Source organism: Brachypodium distachyon, chromosome 3 (assembly GCF_000005505.3).
Source record: "Brachypodium distachyon strain Bd21 chromosome 3, Brachypodium_distachyon_v3.0, whole genome shotgun sequence".
Taxonomy (NCBI): domain Eukaryota; kingdom Viridiplantae; phylum Streptophyta; class Magnoliopsida; order Poales; family Poaceae; genus Brachypodium; species Brachypodium distachyon.
The window spans coordinates 15880498-15900290 of record NC_016133.3 but is presented as its reverse complement, the minus strand read 5'-3'; the positions used below and the strand labels follow the sequence as shown (position 1 = coordinate 15900290).

At 41.7% G+C, this 19793-nt stretch overlaps 2 protein-coding genes across 2 annotated transcripts; both read left to right on the top strand.

Moving 5' to 3' along the window:
- The first annotated feature begins 3410 nt into the window (after positions 1–3410).
- Positions 3411–7858, top strand: LOC100826882 (exosome complex component RRP42). Its single transcript, XM_003573470.4, has 7 exons — positions 3411–3664; positions 3777–3833; positions 4182–4274; positions 5401–5479; positions 5827–5951; positions 6766–6909; positions 7270–7858. Exons 1-7 carry the CDS (start codon positions 3539–3541, stop codon positions 7504–7506), a joined length of 861 nt encoding a protein of 286 aa, XP_003573518.1. The 5' UTR covers positions 3411–3538; the 3' UTR covers positions 7507–7858.
- A 2493-nt stretch (positions 7859–10351) lies between these two features.
- On the top strand, positions 10352–13981 carry LOC100826049 (inositol 2-dehydrogenase). The gene is made up of 7 exons (XM_003573467.4): positions 10352–10710; positions 10973–11143; positions 12068–12232; positions 12305–12469; positions 12751–12885; positions 13109–13206; positions 13546–13981. The coding sequence occupies exons 1-7, from the start codon at positions 10501–10503 to the stop codon at positions 13736–13738; spliced, it is 1137 nt and encodes a 378-aa protein (XP_003573515.1). The 5' UTR covers positions 10352–10500; the 3' UTR covers positions 13739–13981.
- Positions 13982–19793: the final 5812 nt, after the last annotated feature.

The window sequence follows — 19793 nt, the reverse complement described above, 5'->3', positions numbered from 1 at the left end:
CGCGCACGCTCGGTTACTGCGCGGCGTGCCGCCGAGAATCTCGCGAGATCCGGAGGATAAGTTTTTGCGTGGGAACCGAAGTTCTATCTTTAATGGCTCTGTCGGCTTTACTGCCTGATGGGACGGCACGCTCGCCCCAAAAAGTGCAACGGCAGTAACTCAAGCCTTATCCTCCCGTCAGAAGTGAAGAGTACAAGTCACGGACGGCCGTATATCGGCCGAAGTGAGTTTTCAACTATCGGTTATGAGGAAGAACGAATCTCGGCTGAGGGCTGGATAAACACGCCAACCCGGAGTCCCGGAATGAATTGATCCCGGCTAGGAGGACCTGGGGTTGTCTCGGCATCCTTCTCGGCTGGACCCAAGTAGGTGTTAGTGGTCTGTCTATGGAAAACTGTTGCCGCCCGACATCCTTCTATGCCGGACCACAACAGCTTCGGGGACTAGTGTCAGGGGGATGACCCCGGGTAGGGTCATGGCGACACAACTCTAGCCGAGATAACGGAGCCAAAGCCGGCATAGCAATGAATGCCGGCATCGTAAAGTTAAACTAACGCTAAGCCGGCATCCCGGGCGTATGCCGACATAGTTCTCTTATCTTGTAAGTTTGCAGGATAAGGACGAGCCCCTTGACCTCGGCGGTGCCGAGATCCTTCAACGGTCTTATCCTGACCACGCGGTGCAAAGTAAAGCGGCGCCATCATCATCTCAGAAAAGCAGTCAGTGCCTGCGTACCGGTGTCAGGTGACCACGCTAGAGAAGCACCGAAAGGGAATCTATGATGGAAGCCGACAGAGGATAGCTGTACCCGTTGCAGGCTCGCAGGAAAAAGTAAAGTTGTCTTGTCTCCTGCGGTACTGCCTGGAGGGAACCGAGCCGCGTGCCCGGCGGAGCCCAAGGAAGGTGACGTTAGACTCGGCCCGCATGTCAGTGTGACATACCTGGCCCATAAATAGAGCACTACCCCTCCCTGGAGAGGGGATCGAGTACTTAGACATTTTAGGGTTTCCCCTTCCTCTTCTTCTTCCTCAAGAATGCAGCTCAAGGAACACCATTATAGAGCTTGCCTATCTTGGCTAATTAAAAAAAACAGGAGTATGAGTCTTACCTCGGCAAGAGGGTTCCGAACCTGGGTAAATCTGTGTGTTCCACTGTGAATTGTGCGTGTTCCTCTTCACGTCCTCCCTCCTCCGGTTCCTCCTTCGTCCATCGGCCCCAAGTTAAGGCATCCTGTGGCATCTGTCGTGACACCACCACGACAGGCGCCGAACAAATATCTCATCTGTCCGTTTCCTGCATGTCCCCACTCTTCCCACCGTGGACGGCCAAGGACGGTCATTCCGCACGTGGCCACACACCGCACTACGAGTCGACTACCTTGTGTTGCTACGGACTAAAAATATATAAATTATTTAAAGAGGATGTTGTACCACCATCTTATCTTAAATCATAATCCATACGTGTTCTCATTGAAAGTGTCAAATTAACAAGTGATGTGGTACAAAAATGTAATGGACCGCCGCCGCTAATCGAGTCTTTTTTGGGAGTAAATATATTTTTGATAAATTGGTGGGCTTCAAGTATTATTGTCATGTCTAAATATTTTAGTGTATCCTTTACTTTTACATTGTACGCATCATCACTTCCGTGTTACCAATTCGCCACACCAAAAAATTAGTTCGTCCTCCGCCACTGCTGCTAGCTCAGGCAAGAGATTCATATATATATTGATTTGCCATGACAAACTTGATTGGAACTTTTTTTTTGTTCCGGAAGAAACTGTCGGATATTTAGGCCCTCGTCTATACATAATTTTTGAAAAATTACAAAGGGCTGGTGGAATAGCAAGAGTGCCAGGTTTAGTCCCACCTTGCCGTGAGAAAATGGGTTGTTGCACCATCTTATATAAGCATGTGCTTACTCACTCACATGCATCGGGCCCATGATGCGGCGTCAGCAAAGACTACCATGAATGTGTTTTTTTAATGTAAAATCCATGTATTATAGCTGAGTGGAATTTCAGAAGCAAATAGACAGTTTTAAAAACATAGGCCCTTCGAAATTTTTCAACCTCCTTTTCGGTAAAAAAACAGTTTTACAAACTGACATTATATTTACGTCACAAAAAATATCCCACTCTTGACAACATCTCATAATTCAAATACTCCCTCTGACCGGAATTACTTGTCAAAATATTACATATATCTAGACGATTTTTACACGTACATACATTCGTATTTGGGAAAATTTGAGACAAGTAATACCGATCGGAGGGAGTACTATTATTTAGCTAACGTGCACATGAAAAATGTATTTATTTCCCCGACGTATGTGCTAATTTTGTATTTAAAATTTTATTTATCTCAACTTCTAAAATCATATACTTTTCGCTTATCTAGATTTCAACAATTTTGGAGATGACGTGTCACGGCTTTGATTAAGACCTTCACACATGATATATTTGACCATTGACTCCTTCGCCTCATATGTATCCTAGTTAGCATGTCCGACGTATCCATGGTCATCTCCTAGTCTCCCGGCTTGAGATGTGGAGCACCATGCCATTGCCCTCGTGCCATGACATCTATGAGTAACAAGGCATTGAAACACAAATAAGAACTAAAAAATGAAAAAAGGAAAATCCATCCTGGCATCGATGTTTTTTTAAGGCATCAAAACATTGATATGGTATACCTGATTTTCGAAGTCTCGTTGAGAGAAATCCAGGAAAAGACCGCTCACAATTTGAACATTAGCTTTCAATTTTTTTTTTATTTCAGAAAAAAAGCAACTTTGAGAGACTCCCCTCGCCGGGTTTATACATGGCCATCGGGCTAGGCTTTTTTCAAAAGCCCGAAAGCCCAGCTGGCTTGGCCCGAGTGTGCTAGGCCCGACACAAAATTAATCGGGTCGGGCCGGCCAGAGGCCCCGCTTAGGCCTCATCCTCAGGCCCTTAGGCCTGCCCGGCATACGGCCCATTTATATTTTTATTTTTAGTTTTTTAGTTTTCCTATATTTGACCATCAATCCTCAAAATTTCAGCCGGCCCAACAACTTTGGTCCATTACGTGTCCAGTTTTGACCTCTTCTAATCTTTCTTTATTTTTTCTTAGCTGGGCCTTACGCAGAGACAGGCTTTCCTCAGGTCCTACGGAGCCTTAACGGCCCCGGGCTGTCCGACCTCGCCTGTACCTCGCCTGGGCCACGAGGAGGAATTTTGGGGCTAGCCGGGCCCAGCCCCTATATATCCGGGCTTGAGGGGCCGTGCTCGGGCTAGGCCCGTTTAACAGTAGCCGGCCTGGGCCGGCCCGTTGGCCATCTATTGGTGTTCCACAGACATATTGGATCAAAGGATAAAGCCCATTGTCCAGCCGGCCCACGGTCGCTCGTTAGCAAGGCGGAAAATGCAAATCCCGACCGCCGCCGCCGCCTCCTGCTCCTCCGTCTCAACAGACCTAAACCCCCGCAGTACCCTCCTCCGCCTCCCTTGGACGCCTGAGCAACCGCCGGGCTCTGCCGCGCACTGGCCGCCGATACGATGGTGGGGCTCTCGGAGGGGGAGAAGCACTTCATCCGCGGGGGCATCGCGCAGGACCTCCGCGCCGACGGCCGCACGCGGCTGCAGTTCCGACCCGTCATCGTCGAGACCGGTGTCATCCCCCAGGTACTCGGACCTCCTGCCGATACCTTGGTCCTAAATCCTACTACTTCAGATTGCTTGCTTCTGTCCCTGAGAATCGAAGAATCTTACATCGGATTGGTGGTGGTGGTTGTAGGCGAACGGCTCGGCGCGCGTTAGACTCGGTGCCACCGAAGTCATTGCTAGCGTCAAGGTATGAATCACCCCTTATAGCTAAGTGCAGTGTGTGTGTGTTGTATGCTCTGCCCTATGGAAGAAATCTTCGTACCACACTTTTCTGCTTTAGAAATCATAGCAAACAGTACCCGTCCGAATTGAACTTATCAGTTAACAGGCTGTCATTGAGCATCATGGACCTATGTAGCCAATTTGACAATCCTTCTAATTGATTGTTCCAACCATCCAATGTGAATCGGGTTGATGATTTGTGTGTGTGGAGAGCATTAGGATGATATGAAAAACCTTGGCATCTTCTGTTTACTTATTCGTCTCCTGTAGTTTTATTATACTCTTTTTGCTTATTCTGAATATTCATCTGCAGGCTGAGTTGGGGAAACCAACCGTTCTTCATCCTGACAAAGGAAAAGTTTCCATTTATGTTGATTGTAGTCCAACCGCTGCACCTATTTTTGAGGTTAGTAATGTGTTGCACTTGGATTAAACTCAAAGCATCCTTTAATCAGTTACATTAAATGCAAATGTCCAATATATGTCTGCAGTATGGAGTTTATCCCGTGCTGATCTTTTACGCAATAGACATGAGCCTACCAAAAATTTTCACTGGATAATGGATACTAATTTTGTGATGAGAAAACAAACAGAAAATTATTTCTTGGCTATGAAGAGTCATGAGGACATTAGTGATTATGTGACGAAACACTATTAGTGATTATCTGAAATAGTGTTTTTACAAATAGTGATATAAAGCTATTCGATATTTTATTCTCAGTACTTCAGTATGCCGTCTCATGTACTCTTGCAGATTGCTCCCCTTGTAATGATTCACTAATTAAGCTAGTTGACAGAAACATGCTCTCTGTCTTGTATTTTTTCTTTGGACTATGAGTCTCACATATCCTGTATTCTGGACATGGTGAAGTTCAAAACATTGTGGGGAATGCATTTTGTAGGGAGATTTATAGTTACTTAACAGAACAGTCGGTAGTTCTTATAGTCCTCTTTCCCGCACTATTGTCATCTCACTGTTATTCTGATTGAGATATGAGACATGTGAAATATTTAATTCGTTCTCCAACTCGACATGTAAAATTCGAATGTGTCATAGTTTCAGTAAAGCACTAAGCTGGCCCTCGTTGCAGTTTAACTTAAGTACTACCTTTTAAGCTGCTTCTAACAAATTGAAATCAACTCTAGATTCATACTATTTTCCATAGCTTGAGAATCATGTTTAGAAATAGCAGTAAACCTGTGCAGTTGACTCATCACCGAGCATTTTCGCTGTGTGCATTCTTGGATGTAGCCTTCAGGACAAATTGACTATTTAAACTAGAAACTTATATCTAGAATTTCCTTGAATGCATGACAATTGTAACTATGTAAGAATAGTACCCCCAAGTGTAAAATGTGTTCCTGCTATGCACCATAAAACAAAAGCTTGCAGTTATTGCCTGTTCATAAAATACATACAATTAGTAAACACCTTCAATTTGTATTATTTGTTTTCTTTCCGATCATTTCTTTTTTCTATGTGCTTTTCTTGCACGTGATTGACTGATTTTCATTATATTTGAAATTTTTAGGGAAGAGGTTCTGAAGATTTGTCTGCTGAGCTCTCTGTTGCGCTGCAAAGATGTTTACTGGGTGGTAAAAGTGGGGCAGGTGACATATAATTTTATTGTTTGCAGTTATCCGTGTCTCCTTTTTTTAACAGTAGCCTTCGATCTGCCAGAGTTGTGTCTGACTGTCTGCTCTTGGATTTACCGGGTTAGCTCTTAAGAGAAGATTCTATTTAGGGTTTCACAATTTGACCAGATTTACCTCGGTTTCTGTTGTCCTCTTGTTGCTTGTATTTAAGTAATCAGTAACGAAAAGTGGATTCTCATTATGTTGTTGGCTGGCTTGCTTTTATATTCTTCAGGAAGACTGGAAATAGATGACCATGGTTACTATTGCTCTCAATCATTGTTACAATCTCATTGACCCCAATGCAACGAACCATATTTCAGGGGCTGCAATTGATTTATCGTCCCTAATTGTTCTCGAGGGAAAAGCCTGTTGGGATTTGTACGTCGATGGACTTGTGGTCAGTTCTGATGGTAATTTGGTTGATGCACTAGCTGCTGCAATAAAGGTAATTGGTGGTTGCTTCTACTTTCACTTGCAGTCTCAAGTTATATTTTTTGTTGTATGTTTTGGTGAAGCCAGGAAATTCAAGTCAGCACATTTATTGGTTATAGAGTGTCATCAGTTATGTTGTGATCCAACTTGCAAATTCTGAGAAAGACAAAAAAGTATGAATTATCCAATGCAATGATTTTTGTTATGCTTCCTCATTCATTGTAAAATAAAACAAATGATGTACTTTCTTCATTTCTCTGCTAGCACACAGAGCTTGTCAATACCAGATGAGTTGTGTACAAAGGAATAACTGGATAACTTGTTTTGTCTCATTCGTTGGCATACAAGAAGAAATAGAAATCTGTGAAAGTTAAATCATACTTCCAGGAGGCTATATTTCTCTTCTGTTTCAAGAACCAATCAATTGGACAATTTCAGGTTCTACTTGAACTTGAATCCCTTGGTAGATTCTCAAATGGTGCTATTTGAAACAATATGGTTTCTGAACATAGAACGTGAAGCATGATCAGAATCAGTAAATCAGGCATAAATTGGAGTTGCTTTGTAAAGCTTTGATGAATCAGTACAATTTTGTTGCCTGTTGGCACCCAAATTCGAGCAGTTACTGTGAGAACAACTGGTTTTTGGTAATTTGCTGGTGGTTTCTGGTACCCTTGGTTGTAGCTGTACTATCAAGTATCAACTATTCATATAATGCTTGGTGATTGTGGGCCCCTTTCTGGTGCACATTACATTAGTTGACACAATGAAGACAAAATAATTTGTACATTTGTGGGGGTACTAATACTTTGTATACTTTATTACAGGTTGCTTTGAGTGATACAGGTATACCAAAAGTTAATGTTTCTCTTAATGCTGAAACGGATGGAGAACCTGAGGTTGATGTCAGTGATGAAGAATTTTTGCAATTTGACACTTCTAGTGTGCCTGTTATAGTTACATTGACCAAGGTATATGTTTTCCTGTTTGCAATTCGACACTTCAGTTTCCTCTGTTGATGAGTAATGTGCTTATTTGTGTGATAGTTGAATTGTTTAGATATGCTGTAGCATCATAATAATAAAAGCATGGTAGAGTTAAGTCTTTTTTTGGATATCCACTGATGTTCCACTGCCAAGCATGTCTCAAAGTGTCACGTAAGACAATTTTTTATAAACTGTTTTCGTGCTAAACTTGGATTGAACTGACTAGTTTCCCTCGCTTTTTTGTTGGTTTCAGACGTACGTTGCTTATGTAGCAATATTTCTAAATGCATTTCTGTGTATCTGTATTACCTTTTCTGATTTGTGAACTACTTGTCCTTAAGCCAGGTTGGTAAGCACTACATTGTGGATGCCACCTCGGAGGAGGAATCCCAGATGAGCTCTGCGCTTTCGGTTTCAGTCAACAGGCGTGGTCAAATATGCGGGCTGACCAAGAGGGGAGGCACAGGGTTGGATCCAACCATAATTTTCGACATGATATCTGTGGCCAAGCATGTAAGCCAGCGGTTCATCTCTCTCTTGGACTCGGAGATCGCAGCTGCTGAAGTGGTAGCGGACGAGTGAAAAAGAAGAAGCAGAAAAGATGTCCTGACCACTACTGACTAACTGCCCTTGCATTTGCCTCACAAGATTTTATTGTCTTTCTACTGCAGAATACTTTGCACAGGCTTTTGGTTTTGGTATTTTGTAGTGTCAAGTGCAAAAGTACTATATATATTGATTAATCAAGTGAAATATGCCACTTCTGTTGAAGTGGTAATTGTTCCAAGGTTAGATTGGAATTTGGAATCATGTAACTCTTGAGTAGTATCAAAGAGTTGCTACCAAGGCATGTGAGTTGCCTAGCATTCAAATGATATACGTAGTATATGTGAAACTCTTCTTTACAGATGCAACTTGTTGTACATTTATATACTGCTGCTACACTAGGTAATACTACAGATTACCAGTCATCATCATAGGAAAAGTGTACAAAATATGTGCATCAATAAATGATGGCGACCAGCCATCATCATAGAAAAAGTGTAGAAAATATGTGCATCAATAAATGATGGCGACGAAATTTGTCCATTTGTGATATGTAAAAGAAAAAGGTTGAGATGAATCGCCTGTCATGTCATTGTGACACATCTACCTCTCCTACCCTCGTACCTTCGTGATAAATAGATAGACTCTTGATTGGTAGAGCCGAGCAGCTTTTATGTGTATATATATGTACATGGTGCGAAAGTAGCAGCTATGTGGACACGGAGAAAAATGAAACAATTAGATACTCTACATGCATGTACCTGTATATTTGGGAGGGAGGTGATGAAGATCAAAGATTTAGGAATGTGAGGTATCAGAAAGCTGCACCCTAAGTAATATGCAGGATGACGCTTATAACTTGATAAATGACCATGGCGAAGGCATTCTCCCCGGAGACAGCCACCAACAGAGCGCAAAAGGCACAAGAAAGTTGGTTCAGCAGATCCAAATCAGTCGCACGATATTCTTGTGGAGATCTTTTGCACTTACAAGCCCGTCGTTGCAAGCCTGTTTCACAGAACAATCTGGGTTGCAACGCGATGTTTGGTCTTTTTCCGCAGGAGCACGCAGAAGGACGACCATGAACAGCAGCGAAGGTGACACCGAGACAAAATAATGCCACGGCAGAGAAAGCGAGACGAAGTCGACTTGAGTCGGTGCGCCGCGCGGGGGGGGGGGGGGGGGTTGCACAATTCAGCACCTATGACATGATCGCAGGAAACTGCTGGAAGACGAAGCCAAGAGACGCATGATTGTTGAAGTAACTCTTCATTGGCAAATTGTACTACGGAGTATTTTTTCTAGTTTTTCTTGAACTATTTCCAGTCATGGCTTTGCACGAGGCGATTCTTGACCATCCATCCACCATCCAAGGGCTGGGCTATTGAGCCAGTTTCTTACAGTCAGATAGCGAAGCGGTCATAATCACTAATCAGCGGTCACTTCTCTAATTAGACAGATGTGCATTCTTCACTGGAATCCCGTCCAGATTCCTTCGAGAAGGCAAGAGGGAGGCAGCCATGGTGGAGGTGGCAGAGGTGAGGTACAAAACAGTTTGGGTGGGGATGATGGGTCAGGAACACCTCCAGACCCTCTCCGCACCTCACCGGACAAGTCGAACGGGCCGGGATGATGTGTGGTTCTGTGAAATTTTACATTTTTTACCGACGCGACATGTTTTAGATTTATACACTGTTGTATGTAAGATAGATTACCAATCATTATCGCATCTTGTGCAAAAGGTGTACATTGTACCAAATATATGCATCGGCAAAAGATGGCGACGAACTATGTCCATTGTGATGTGTAAAAGAAAACGTTGAGAAGAATCCTCTTGGGTCACTGTGACACACCTACCTTTCCTAACCCATTACCTTCGTGATAAATTTCAAGATCCAAGATTTTCAGAGCCTAACTAACAACCTTTATATGTATATATGTTGCCAAAGTTACATCTATGTGGACAGGGAGAAGAGACGAATTAAACAAACGTGAAATTCTATCCGCATAAAACCAATATATTTGGGAGTGGAGGGAGGTGATGAGATCAAAGATTTAGGGATGGGAGGCATCAGAAAGCTGCACCTAGTGTGATATGAAAGATGATGAGCGTAACTTGGAAAAGGTCCATGTCCCAACCGTAGTCGCCGGACAGCACAGCAACATGCCGTGACAAGTAGAAAAGAAAAACAATAGGCGGGTATAATTTATTCACTTTTTTTGGCTCCTATCTATTCTACTCCCTCTGAAATATTACATTTATTTAAAACTTTTTTTAGGTACAGATACATACATATTTGGACAAATTTGTGTCAGAACAAACACCAGACCTGCAGAGAGAAGTTGTTGCAAATACATGTTTTAGATTTATACATTGTTGCTATCCATGACATATTACATTATCGTCACATCTTAGCGTATCGAAATGTACATTGTGAAAAATCTGTGCATCGGCAAAAGATGGCGACGAAATATGTCAGTTTGCGATCTATAAAAGAAAGGATGTGGATATTTTTAAGTCGTCTGCTTTTTTTAAATGAGCCTACAAGGTTGAGATGAATCATGTTAGGTCATTGCGAGGCACCTGCCTCTCCCGCCCTCTTACCTTTGTGATAAATAGCTAGCCTCTCGATTTTTAGCCTCTCCTACCTTTTCATATTTTGATAAATACTACTTCATCCGATCCATATTACTAGATGTTTTTTAAACATACATACATCTCTATTTGGACAAATTTGAGACAAATAATATGAATCAGAGGGAGTATGAAATTTTACATGCATGAAACCTGTATATTTGGGAGGGAAGGGAGGCGGTGGGATCAAAGATTTGGGAATGAGATGTACTAGTATCAGAAAGCTGCACTCAGCGTCATCTGACCAACCATGGACATCGTGAGTTCGTGACCGTCCATCCGCCATCCACGGCTGGGCCATTGGACCAGTTTCTTACGCTCGGCCACCTCTGATTAGACAGACACCCGGCCGCTCTTAACTGGAATCCCGTCCAGGTTCCTTGGAGAAGGCAGCCATGGCGGCGGCGGCGGCGGACGTGAGGTACGGAATAGTCGGGGTGGGGATGATGGGGCGGGAGCACCTCCACAACCTCGCCCACATCGCCGGACAAGTCGAGCGGGAGCAGTCCGTCCGCGTCCGCGTCACCTGCCTCGCCGATCCCCATCCGGAGTCCCTGCTCCTCGCCCTCCGCCTCGCCGCTCAACTCGGCCTCCCTCCTCCCCAGGTACACCCCACAGCCCCTCCAATCCACAAGAACGATGAATACGATTTACTCTCCGCCTCTCTGCTTACTGTTTATAGAGCACTAAGTTAGCTACGTTCTGTAGTCTCCTTTTTTGGCATGTGTATGGAAATTTTGTTCAAGTTTAGTTGATCAAATACTGGGATTATTACTCATGAATGATGATAGACTGGGTATGTACAGTACATTTCTGCGTGTTTTTTTCATTTGGTTACAAAATCTTTAAAAACTAGTGGGTTTCAAGACGTTTTCAGGTCATCACGAGTTGCTGGACAGCGGGCTCTGCGACGCTGTTATCGTTTCGTCGCCGAACATGACGCACTGTGAGATACTCATGGACATCATCGGTTACCCCAAGCCGCACCACGTCCTTGTCGAGAAGCCTCTGTGCACAACGGTACAGGACTGTCAGAAGGTGAGGTCAAGTTCTAGTCAGCCTTTATTCATTATAACTGCTGTAAAAATACCTTTTTGGTAGATGAGGAGAAACTCCGGTATAATTTGAGGAAACCATTACAGGAACTGAAAAGTAATAAACAGAAATGTTTTGTGTCACAAAGCCTGCTTAAGCATATAGCAAAAACCTCTTAAAAGCAAACGGAACATGGAGCCAAGAAGATTATGTGCTGCTGATAATTATAACTCTGCTACCGTTTTATGGATATTATCTCAATGCTATTTATATGCTATATCTATAGTTTCTTGTCTTCCTATCATCCTAGCAAGAGAGGCCAGTGGCCATACTCTGGAAAATTGTAGATGGGTATTATGTTGCCTCTGATTAAGTCAGATCATGATGTACAGTTATGTTTTGTTGAGTAAAATCAAATTATCTTCAGGCCTACATGCTTTTATATATCCTAACCCAAGAAATTATCAGGAATCCTTCTTATCCAATCCAATTTTTTTTTATCAGGAATCCTAATAGACTCATTGCCAGTACTTTTTCGGAATCTCTTTTTCCTTCTACAAGAAACATCTCTTATTACCTTGTAAGACTATGCTCCGCCTAAAATCTTTCACTTTTGTTAACTTCTTTGTGACATCTTAGGCATTTATTGAATAACTTAATTGGGATTCTTGAGAAACTAAGGTAACAGAAAGGATTGTTATTCTCAAAGAAACAAAAGAGAAAGTAGGCTAGCAAGGTTATTGGAACCAATTTCGTTGTAATTGGTCTTGATTCCACCAGGTTTGATCTGATGCATTTGTTTATCTGTCATGAAGTGCTACCGACCTTAGAGGATGTTCATGTGTTCTCTTGTCAATAAATGATTTGTCAGTTCTGTAAATATCTGCAACCTTATTCATTTGGATGTATTTCTATGTTCCCATATAGGTCATAGAAGCTGCTAAACAGAGACCGGACATACTTGTGCAAGTTGGATTAGAGTACCGGTATATGCCTCCGGTGGCTAAGCTGATAGATATTGTTAAAAACGGTACACTAGGGCAAGTCAGAATGGTGGCTATTCGTGAACACCGGTTTCCTTTCCTTGTTAAGGTACACCAAAGGATGTGATATTCATGATAATTAATAATTTCCTTCTCTCTGTAAGTGCTAAAACTCTTGCAGGTGAACAACTGGAATAGGTTCAATTGCAACAGTGGGGGAACTCTGGTTGAGAAGTGCTGCCACTTTTTTGATTTGATGAGATTATTTGCAGATGCAAATCCTGTTCGTGTGATGGCCTCTGGAGCTATTGATGTTAACCACAAGGATGAGGTTTATGATGGAAAGGTCTGGTTCATCGGATACAAGCTTTCTTCCTCTCATTGTACTACCCATTATGGTCTTGCAAAGTTAAAAATATGCACCTTGAAGCAATAGCAGAGTGAAACTAATTCCTTATTTATATTTTGTTTTTTTAATATATTGAATACTGGGTGGCATTTGATCTCCTTAAGTGCTTGGGTGATGGTGATAAATAGATTTCCGAGCTTTTGAGCTTTTTGTATTATGGTGGATACTATTCAATTGAAACACTAGTGTTTGATTCCTGCAATTTTTTCTCGATGCAGGTGCCAGATATAATTGATAATGCATACGTAATCGTAGAATTTGATAATGGCTCTCGTGGCATGCTTGATCTCTGCATGTTCGCTGAAGGTAGTAGAAATGAGCAGGAAATTTCTGTTGTTGGTGACATTGGAAAGGTACAACAGGATGTTTTTGCTTTTTAATTTTCCAAAGTTAGATGCATGTACCAGATAATAGAGCAATGAGTCTTCTGCTGCCAGTGTGTGCTGGCCAGAACCTTTCAGATTTTTAATGGCATATCTAGGGTTAAAGAATACAAGGTTTAGGCACTCCGGAATTCAGATATGCAAGGCTTGTATCAGTTCAAATTATGATTTTATAATAGAAATTTGGAAATAGGGGGAGGCTTTTGTTCCTGAGAGCATTGTGAAGGTTGGAAATCGAGCAGAAGGCAGAGATGGAGTTGTAACCATAAAGGCTGAAGATGAGCGAATCAAGTATGTTCTAGTTTTCCACTATCTACGTACGTTTTTTTCTTCTTAATGTCTAAAATATAATTTTATGAAGGGGTTAATTTATATTTTGGCAGACCCAGACATCGTACTAGCTTCAATAAAAGTTTGGATATACTACCTTTTTGTAAAGAAAGAGCGGGAGTGGTTGTACACCATATGTTAATGTATTTATTACTTTTGGAGGATCTCTGCAATGAAAATCAAACCTCATCTTTAACACCGAACCGATTATTGTAACTTTCTGAGAAGTGAGGTTATGGAACATAATAGTTTGTTAGACATATATGCTGCTAGTATCTTAACCACCTGTATATTTCTTAGGTACCAGGGGCTTCATCATGGATCTAGCTACTTAGAACACCTCTATTTCTTGTCTGCCATCCTATCTGAAGGTGCTTCTAACCCATCCATCAACTTGAATGATGGTTTACTATCCGTTGCCATTGGCGTGGCTGGCCAATTGTCGGTGGAGAAAGGCCGTTTTGTCACCATTGAAGAGGTGCTATCAAGCTGATAATTCGTGCCAAAATTTGGCTACACACTGTTTCTGCTAGTTTTGGATATATTGACAAGATGTAATAACTGTTGTGTTACACTTTGCTACATGCCTGGTACTCCGACTCAAGAAACACTAGAACAGTTCTGTAACTGTACATATGTAATAACTGTTGTGTTACACTGCAAGATGCATCGAGTTATTCCTTGTGTTGTAAACTATTAATGGATCACGGTTCTTTTTAATTCTGCTTGAGATCAACCGACCTTCAAACCGGAAAACCGGATATGATGATCACGTGTGTATATGCAGCTGCTTAAATAACAGGTGATGATTCCCTTTGCATTACATCTAAATCGAGTAAAGCTTGCTTACCCTTTTTGAGAAAGTGGAATAAAGCCTACTAAATCTGTAGCTTATTTATTTTCAGAGCAAACCTTGAGGTCTTCAATTTCTTGGGATCTGATCAATTTGTTGTTGTAGAATTCAGATATATATCTAGTTGTCCTAGAGATGTACTTCACATTTGTTGCGCACTACACCATACGTTTGGGTATATAGATGGCAGGTGAGACAGTATGTGGTTATATATACTCTGTATATAGAACTCTTGTCATGCAAGGAGATCGATAAGAACACAAGTGTCCAAACTGCAATTGCGGCCGGCACATTTGAGAGTGAGGCAACAAACTTTACTTCTTGATTTAGGCTTGTGAGACATCAGGAAGTGAAGTCTCAAACTACACAGGCATATTGGATGGCATTTTCTGCACCTTCCAACTGGCAGAAGGCGTAACCCGGCAACTCGGGCAGATGAACACCGTCTCAAGCAGATGACAAGCCTTCATCGTCGTCAAGCGAGCTCCCAATCAGCCGAGCTTCGATTTGCGAAACCGCATTCAATTCTCTATGACTAGCTTGGGCACGTAGGATCTCCTTGTAGTCTCGATCAGTCCCTTGTACTGTGTAAAGGACTATAAGTGTCTTGTAGATTCGAATTTTTCATCATGTTTTTTCAAAATATATCTTGTTACGGAATACCCCGCATCTTAGAAACTGCCTACTATAATGCATGAATGCTAATTTAATTACTATGAAATGAAATCCTTGAAAACATTTTTCGAAGTGATAACTGCCAAGGGAAATCCACTCCTCTCTCATAGAAACAGAGGAAAAACAGAGTACTTGAACCAACAATTGATATTCCTTTTCTAAAAAAAAGCAATTGATATTCCTCAAAGGTGACGAATTGTTTTTCTACGCTAAAAATAACAGAATGGTTTCCCTGTTATGTTAGAAACTGATAACCGGCAATAGGAGGGAATCGACGGTTTTCCTGTCCAGAGTTCTCAATGTGGCATGTGAGCTCATGGAGCTTCAATCAATCCCTGTAGTGTTCGATGCACGTCAACCGTACCGTGTAAAGACACTACTTGTCGCAAATAGCTATATATGTTTTCTCGGTGATCAGGATTGCTGTGTTCCTTTTCCAGAGCTATGAGCCTGCTGTTGCCGGTGTGTGCTGGCCATAACCTTCTAAAATTTTAATGGCACATGTCTAGGATAAAAGAATACATAGTTTAGGAATGCCGGAATTCAGATATGCAAGTCTTGTATATCAGTTCATGAACATGATATGGTATGGTTTTGTAATAGAAATTGTGAAGAGTTCCGAAGAGCATTGTGAGGCCTGGAAATCAAGCAGAAGGCAGAGATGGAGTTGTAACTATAAAGGCTGAACATGAGTGAATCAAGTAGTTCTAGTTTTCCACTATCAACATACATGTTGTTCTTCTTAACATCTAAAATAAAATTTTATGAAGGCGTTAAATTATATTTTGGTGGACTCAGACGTCGTACTAGCTTCAATAAAAGTTTGGATATACTCCGTACCTTTTTGTAAAGAAAGATAGGGAGTGTTGTACTGTAGTCAGTAACTGTACATCAAATAGTCATGTGTTTATTACTCCATGTACATCTCTGCAATCAAAATCAAATCTTATCTTTAACACCAAACCTGATAATCAATTATTGGCAGCCTTCTAAGAAGTACAGTTAGAATAATAGTTTGTTAGACATAAGGATATGCTGCTAGTATCTTAACAACCTGTATATTTTCTTAGGCACAAGGGCTTCATCATGGATCTTGCTACTTGGAGTACCTCAATTTCTTGTCTGCCATCAGGGCTCAAGGTGCCTCTAGTCCATCCATCAACTCGAATGACAGTTTACTATCCGTTGCCATCTGCATGGCTGGCCAATTGTCGGTGGAGAAAGGTCATTTCGTCACATTGAAGAGGTGCTATCAAGCTGATAATTCGTGACAAAATTTGGCTGCATACAGTTTCTGTTATTTTTAGATATATTGAGAACTAAACTCCACTCTTAGCTACATGCCTGGTACTTCGACTAGGAAACGCTACAAGAGTTCTGTACACTGCACATTTATAATAACAGTTGTGTTACACTGCAATATGTATCCAGTAATTCCTTGTGTTGTAAAGTATTAATGGATCAGATTTTTTTTTTGCAGTCTCCTTGGGATCAGCCGATCCTCAAACATGTTGTGATGATCACGTATAGATATGCATCAAAGTTGAGTAAAGCCTTCTTTATTTTTATTTTTTTGAGAAAGTGGATTAAAACCTACTATTGAATTGCATCGTTAGCCATCTCAACCAAAAATCCGAACTGATGGAAAGAGACTAGTCAATTTATTTCAACACTCACCGTACGTCGGAGAATTCAGATATATATATATATATATATATAGTTATATATCTAGTTGTCCTAGAGATGTACTTCACATTTGTTGCCCACTACACCATACACTCGGGTATATAGGTGGCAGGCGAGACAGTATGTGGTTATATACGCTCAGTGTATAGAACTCTTGTCAAGGAGATCCATAAGAACACAAGTGTCCAATGCAAGTGTCACCGGCACATTTGAGAGCGAAACAGCGAGGTTTATTTGTTGATTTAGGCATGCGTAGAGGTAGTTCATTTGGTTGAACTAAGAAGAGCCAAAGGATACCCTGAGGGTCGCAAAGTTGCAGCTCTAGGCATGCGAAGCATCGGGAAGCTAAGTTGGTCTAATGTGAAATACAAATATACAATACAAGTTGGATACCGTGATGATTTAGGCATCCGTGGCAGCAGGAAGCCAAAGTTCCTCCTGGAGCGTGACTGTATGCACAAGATGGTTTGACAAAGGAATGCAAGCAACGCATCAGCATGAATTTTGGGATTCCACCGTGCGCATAACAGCTGATAGATTAGGGTGAGCGTGTAGTCGCGTGTTGTATTTTATATTTATACATGTTTTGTAAAACCACAATAAATAAAATGAAATATATGCACTGGCCAGAAGCATGCTTTAAAAAAAATCTAGGTACTTCAAAAAAGATATATTCAACAATTTGGAAACAAATATATTTCTTTACTGTAACTATTTGTACATTGATTTTCTTAACATTGTAGTATTCTTAATTGAATCTCCGTGACCAGAAGCTAGATTTTCCAAATGTTTATGAAGGAACTAAACCAATATTTTCTTAATTTTCCAAATGTTTAGGAAGTACTCCCTCCATGCCGTTATTTTGCAAAAACACCCTCACCTTTTGTTTGTATCATCCCACACTCCATTTCTTCAAATACCAAGGCAGAAACCTCTTCGTCTCCTCCACCTCCCTCTCGTCTCCTCCGCTCCCTCTTTATCCCAGGCGACTTCGGCCCCTTCCCTCAACCTCCCTCTCGTTTCCTCCGTCTCCACATCCAAGAAGGCAAATTGTTAATTGAATCTCCGTGGGCAGAACCCCGGCAGCGCGGCGAGATCATCACCGCCGCAAGCGGCCGTCATCATTGTTTGTATCGTGCGTGCTCCCAACCCGTCGATCTTTGATTCAGGAAACTGCATTCAATTGCTATCACTACTCTGAGGAAAAGTTCCTTTCTTATTATCAGCAAAATGTAACTGTATTGTCTTGTACTCTTGTTGCAGTTTTAATTTTTCATCTTGCTGCAGAGATGTACTAATTGCAACAATTGCAACTGTTCGTGGGGTGGGTGGGGGGTGTGGGGGTGGGTGGTGGAATATATACTTTTATGGAAACATATATTTTACCTAATAGCCAGCAACATGTTAGAAAATGCGTACCACGATGCATGCTTTAATTACTACTCCCCCGTTCCATATTAAGTGACTCAAATTTGCTCAAATATGGATGTATCTATGTCTAAAAAGCGTTTAGATACATGTAATAGAAAGTCACTTAATATGGGACGGAGGGAATATATATGAAATGGAATCTTTCGTTTATAACTGACAAAAGTAGGGAAATCTACTCTCCTCTCACAGAAACAGAGTACTTGAACAAAAAATTGATATTCCTCAAATCTGATGAATTGTTTTCCTACGCGAAAAATAACTGAATTATTTCCTTGTTATCTTAGAAACTGATAATCAGCAATATTAGGGAATCTACGGTTTCCCTTGTCCATATAGTTCTCAATGTGGCGTGTAAGCTCCAACCAATCCCTGAAGTGTTGCGATGCACGACACGGTACGGTGTAAAGGAAATAAAGACACTACTTGTCTCAAATGGGAGGAGACACAGCATGTGGTTATATAGTGTATAGAACTCTTGTCAAGGAGATCGATAAGAACGCAAGTATTCCAAATGCAAATGCCACCGGCACACTTGATAGCGAGACAACTAGTTTTACTTGTTGATTTAGGCATGTGAGACATCAGGAAGCTAAGTCGCAGACTACACGGGCATGTCGGGTGGCATTTTCTGCACCCTCCAATGGGCAGAATTTGTAGCCTTGCAGTGTGGCCTTGAATTGTATATCAGTTTCATGGTCATTGTGACTTGTGAGGATTGAGGATTGGAAATCGAGCAGAAGGCGAGATGGATTTGTAACCATAAAGGCACAAATCAAGTAGTTCTAGTTTTCCATCATATACAGTTTGTTCTTCTTAACATCTAAATAAAAATTTCCAAACCCCTTCCCTCCTCCCTTGCGCCCCTTCCCTCATGCTCTGCGCCGCCAGCGCCCCGCCGCCCCTGGCCTTGCCCAGTCCCGGCGCCCCGTGCCCATTCCCAGCGCCTCCCCGGCACGCTCCTCCCGTCCCACTTCTCTCAGATCCGGGCGGCTCTCTACTCAGGCGAAGGGGCTAAGTTTTTTGATAGACTTGGCCATCATACTTGCTTCAATAAAAGTTTGGATATACATTTTTTTTGTTAAAGAAAAAGAATAAGTGTTGTACTGCAATCTCTAACTTGTACATCATATAGTCATGTATTCATTACTTCATTATTGGCAAATTCTCAGAAGCAGTGAAGTTAAGGAACATGTGTTAGACATAAGGATATGCTGCTAGTGTCTTAAGTCTTAGCAACCTGTATATTTCTTTGGCACCAGGGGCTTCATCATGGTTCATGGATCTAGCTACTTAATTGGAAGTGGAACACCTCAATTTTCTTGTCAGCTATCAGGGCCCAAGGTGCCTCTAGCCCATCCATCAACTTGAATGATGGTTTACTATCCGTTGCCATCTGCATGGCTGGCCATTTGTCGGTGGAGAAAGGCCAATTCGATTGAAGAGGGGGTATCAAGCTGATAATTCGTGCAAGAAAGTTTCATTCTGCTTGAGATCAACCGAACCTCAAACTTGCTGTGATGATCACCGTATGTACATGCGCGCAGCTGCTTCAATATCAGATGATGATTTCATTTTGCAGTACATCAAAGTTGAGTAAAACCCATTCTCTCCCCGATCGATAATAAGTGTCGCTGATTTAGCATAACTTTAGCAGCGACACTTATTATAGATTGGAGGGAGTACTAAATATGCAGCTCGTTTATTTTCAGAGCAAACCATGAGGACTTCAATGTCTTTGGATCTGATTTGTTTGTTGTAGAATTTAGGCATATATTTAGTGTCCTATGCACTTCACATTTGTTGGCCACTACACCGTACACTTGGGATATAGATGGCAGGTGAGCTCGTCTGAGCCCAGATCGGAGTATCACGAAGGCACGGGTAGAAAAGGTAATCCCCCGAT

Coding starts and splice junctions, on each gene's coding strand:
- LOC100826882 (XM_003573470.4), top strand. CDS start 3,539: ATGGTGGGGCTCTCGGAGGGGGAGAAGCACTTCATCCGCGGGGGCATC. Junction 3,665..3,776: donor AGACCGGTGTCATCCCCCAG/GTACTCGGACCT, acceptor TGGTGGTTGTAG/GCGAACGGCTCGGCGCGCGT. Junction 3,834..4,181: donor AAGTCATTGCTAGCGTCAAG/GTATGAATCACC, acceptor ATTCATCTGCAG/GCTGAGTTGGGGAAACCAAC.
- LOC100826049 (XM_003573467.4), top strand. CDS start 10,501: ATGGCGGCGGCGGCGGCGGACGTGAGGTACGGAATAGTCGGGGTGGGG. Junction 10,711..10,972: donor TCGGCCTCCCTCCTCCCCAG/GTACACCCCACA, acceptor GTGGGTTTCAAG/ACGTTTTCAGGTCATCACGA. Junction 12,233..12,304: donor GGTTTCCTTTCCTTGTTAAG/GTACACCAAAGG, acceptor AAACTCTTGCAG/GTGAACAACTGGAATAGGTT.